The 1428-nt window shown below is 58.1% G+C and overlaps 1 protein-coding gene across 1 annotated transcript in view; it reads right to left on the reverse strand.

Annotated features, from left to right (window-relative positions):
* The window catches only part of SSH3 (slingshot protein phosphatase 3), a gene marked incomplete at its 5' end in the record, with an annotated part of 8772 nt that overhangs the window by 6526 nt on the left and 818 nt on the right, over positions 1-1428 (reverse strand). Inside the window, one exon of the mRNA XM_008056399.2 lies at positions 1017-1251. Coding sequence (XP_008054590.2) covers positions 1017-1251 — 235 coding nt within the window. The remainder of the gene's footprint in view (positions 1-1016; positions 1252-1428) is intronic.

Consider the following 1428-nt stretch of genomic DNA (forward strand, 5'->3'; position numbering starts at 1 on the left):
AAAAAAAAAAAAAATTAGCTGGGTGTAGCAGTGCATGCCTGTAGTTCCAGCTTCTTGGAAGGCTGAGGCGGAAGGATAGCCGGAGCCCAGCAAGTCGAGGCTGCAGTGGCCGGAGGCGGCCACTGCACTCCAGTCTGGGCGACAGAGTGAGACTCCAACTCAAAAAAAAAAGGAATATAAGGAGGTGACCTCACAATAAAGACAGGGCTTCCGTTATAAATTCCATTTTATGGCTGGGCGCTGTGGCTCACGCCTGTAATCCCAGTGCTTTGGAGGCAGAGGGGAGAAGACCGCCTGAGTCCACGGGTTCGAGACCCGCCTGGGCAACTTGGCAAGACCTCATCTCTACAATAAATAAAAAAATTAGCCGGGCGTGGTGACGCGCGCCTGTAGTTCCAGCTACCTGGAAGGCCGAGGTGGAAGGATCACCTGAGCCCAGCAGGTGGAGGCTGTGGTGGCCATGAACGTGCCACTGCCCTCCAGCCTGGGCAAGAGTGGGACTCCGACTCAAAAATAAATAAATTCTGTTTTATGAAGATGGGCTGTGCCTTGCTTTTCGAATCTCGGCATGGACAGTGAGTTGTCCCCAAGTTGACAGGCCTTCTGGAGCTTTGCCCAGGCTCCCACCGGACCTCACCCCTCCAGGGTTTGAGCCCTCCCCCCCCGCCTGGGCGTCCAGCATTCCCACCCCCAGTGTGTGCTCAGCAAGCCCTCAGAGGCACTGGTCTGTTTTGGGACAACTCATCAGGGAAGACATCTGCTGGCTGAACAGAAGCCCACCTCTGTGAATTCCCAACTTGGGGACCTGATTTGGCTCAGAGTACAAGCCCCACCCAGACCTGCAGACATGACCTCCACCCGCAACAGCAGGGTCATCGGGTTTGGGTGACCGCTCCACTCCCCAGGGTGGCGCCTGCCCTCACACCATCGCTCCCGGCACAGACACGCCTGGGCTCTGACTCGCCCCCAGACCCTGGGGGGGTCTCATCTCTCCCCTCTTGGATGGGCTTCCTCACCAGGCGGATATCATCCTGTGGCCTCAGCAACCCCACCATGAGGTGCAGACGCTTCTGCTGCTCCTGCTTCCGGGGACTCTGGGGCCCCTGTCCCCCGTCGTCCGTCTGGTCCCCGTGGGTTTGCTCCTCACCCGGGGATTCCTCTGCTGGCTCAGGGCTGGTGTCCACTGCCTCGCCGGTATCCCCTCCATCCTGCAGTCCCAGGACAGCCCCACGGAGCACCGCAAAGCTCTGCCTGGCAAGGTGGTGAGGACACCATTATAGCCCCCCGTGTCTCTTTAGGGCAAGGGTGCCCAAACCCTACCACACATCAGACAACCTGGAGGGCTGCTGAAACAGATTCTTGGGCCCCATCCCCAGTCAGCAGGACTAGACCCGAGGCTGAGATTTTGCATTTCTTTTTTTTTTTTTT

The sequence above is a fragment of the Carlito syrichta genome, unplaced genomic scaffold (genome assembly GCF_000164805.1).
Source record: "Carlito syrichta isolate Samal-C Ts95f unplaced genomic scaffold, Tarsius_syrichta-2.0.1 Scaffold302340, whole genome shotgun sequence".
NCBI lineage: Eukaryota > Metazoa > Chordata > Mammalia > Primates > Tarsiidae > Carlito > Carlito syrichta.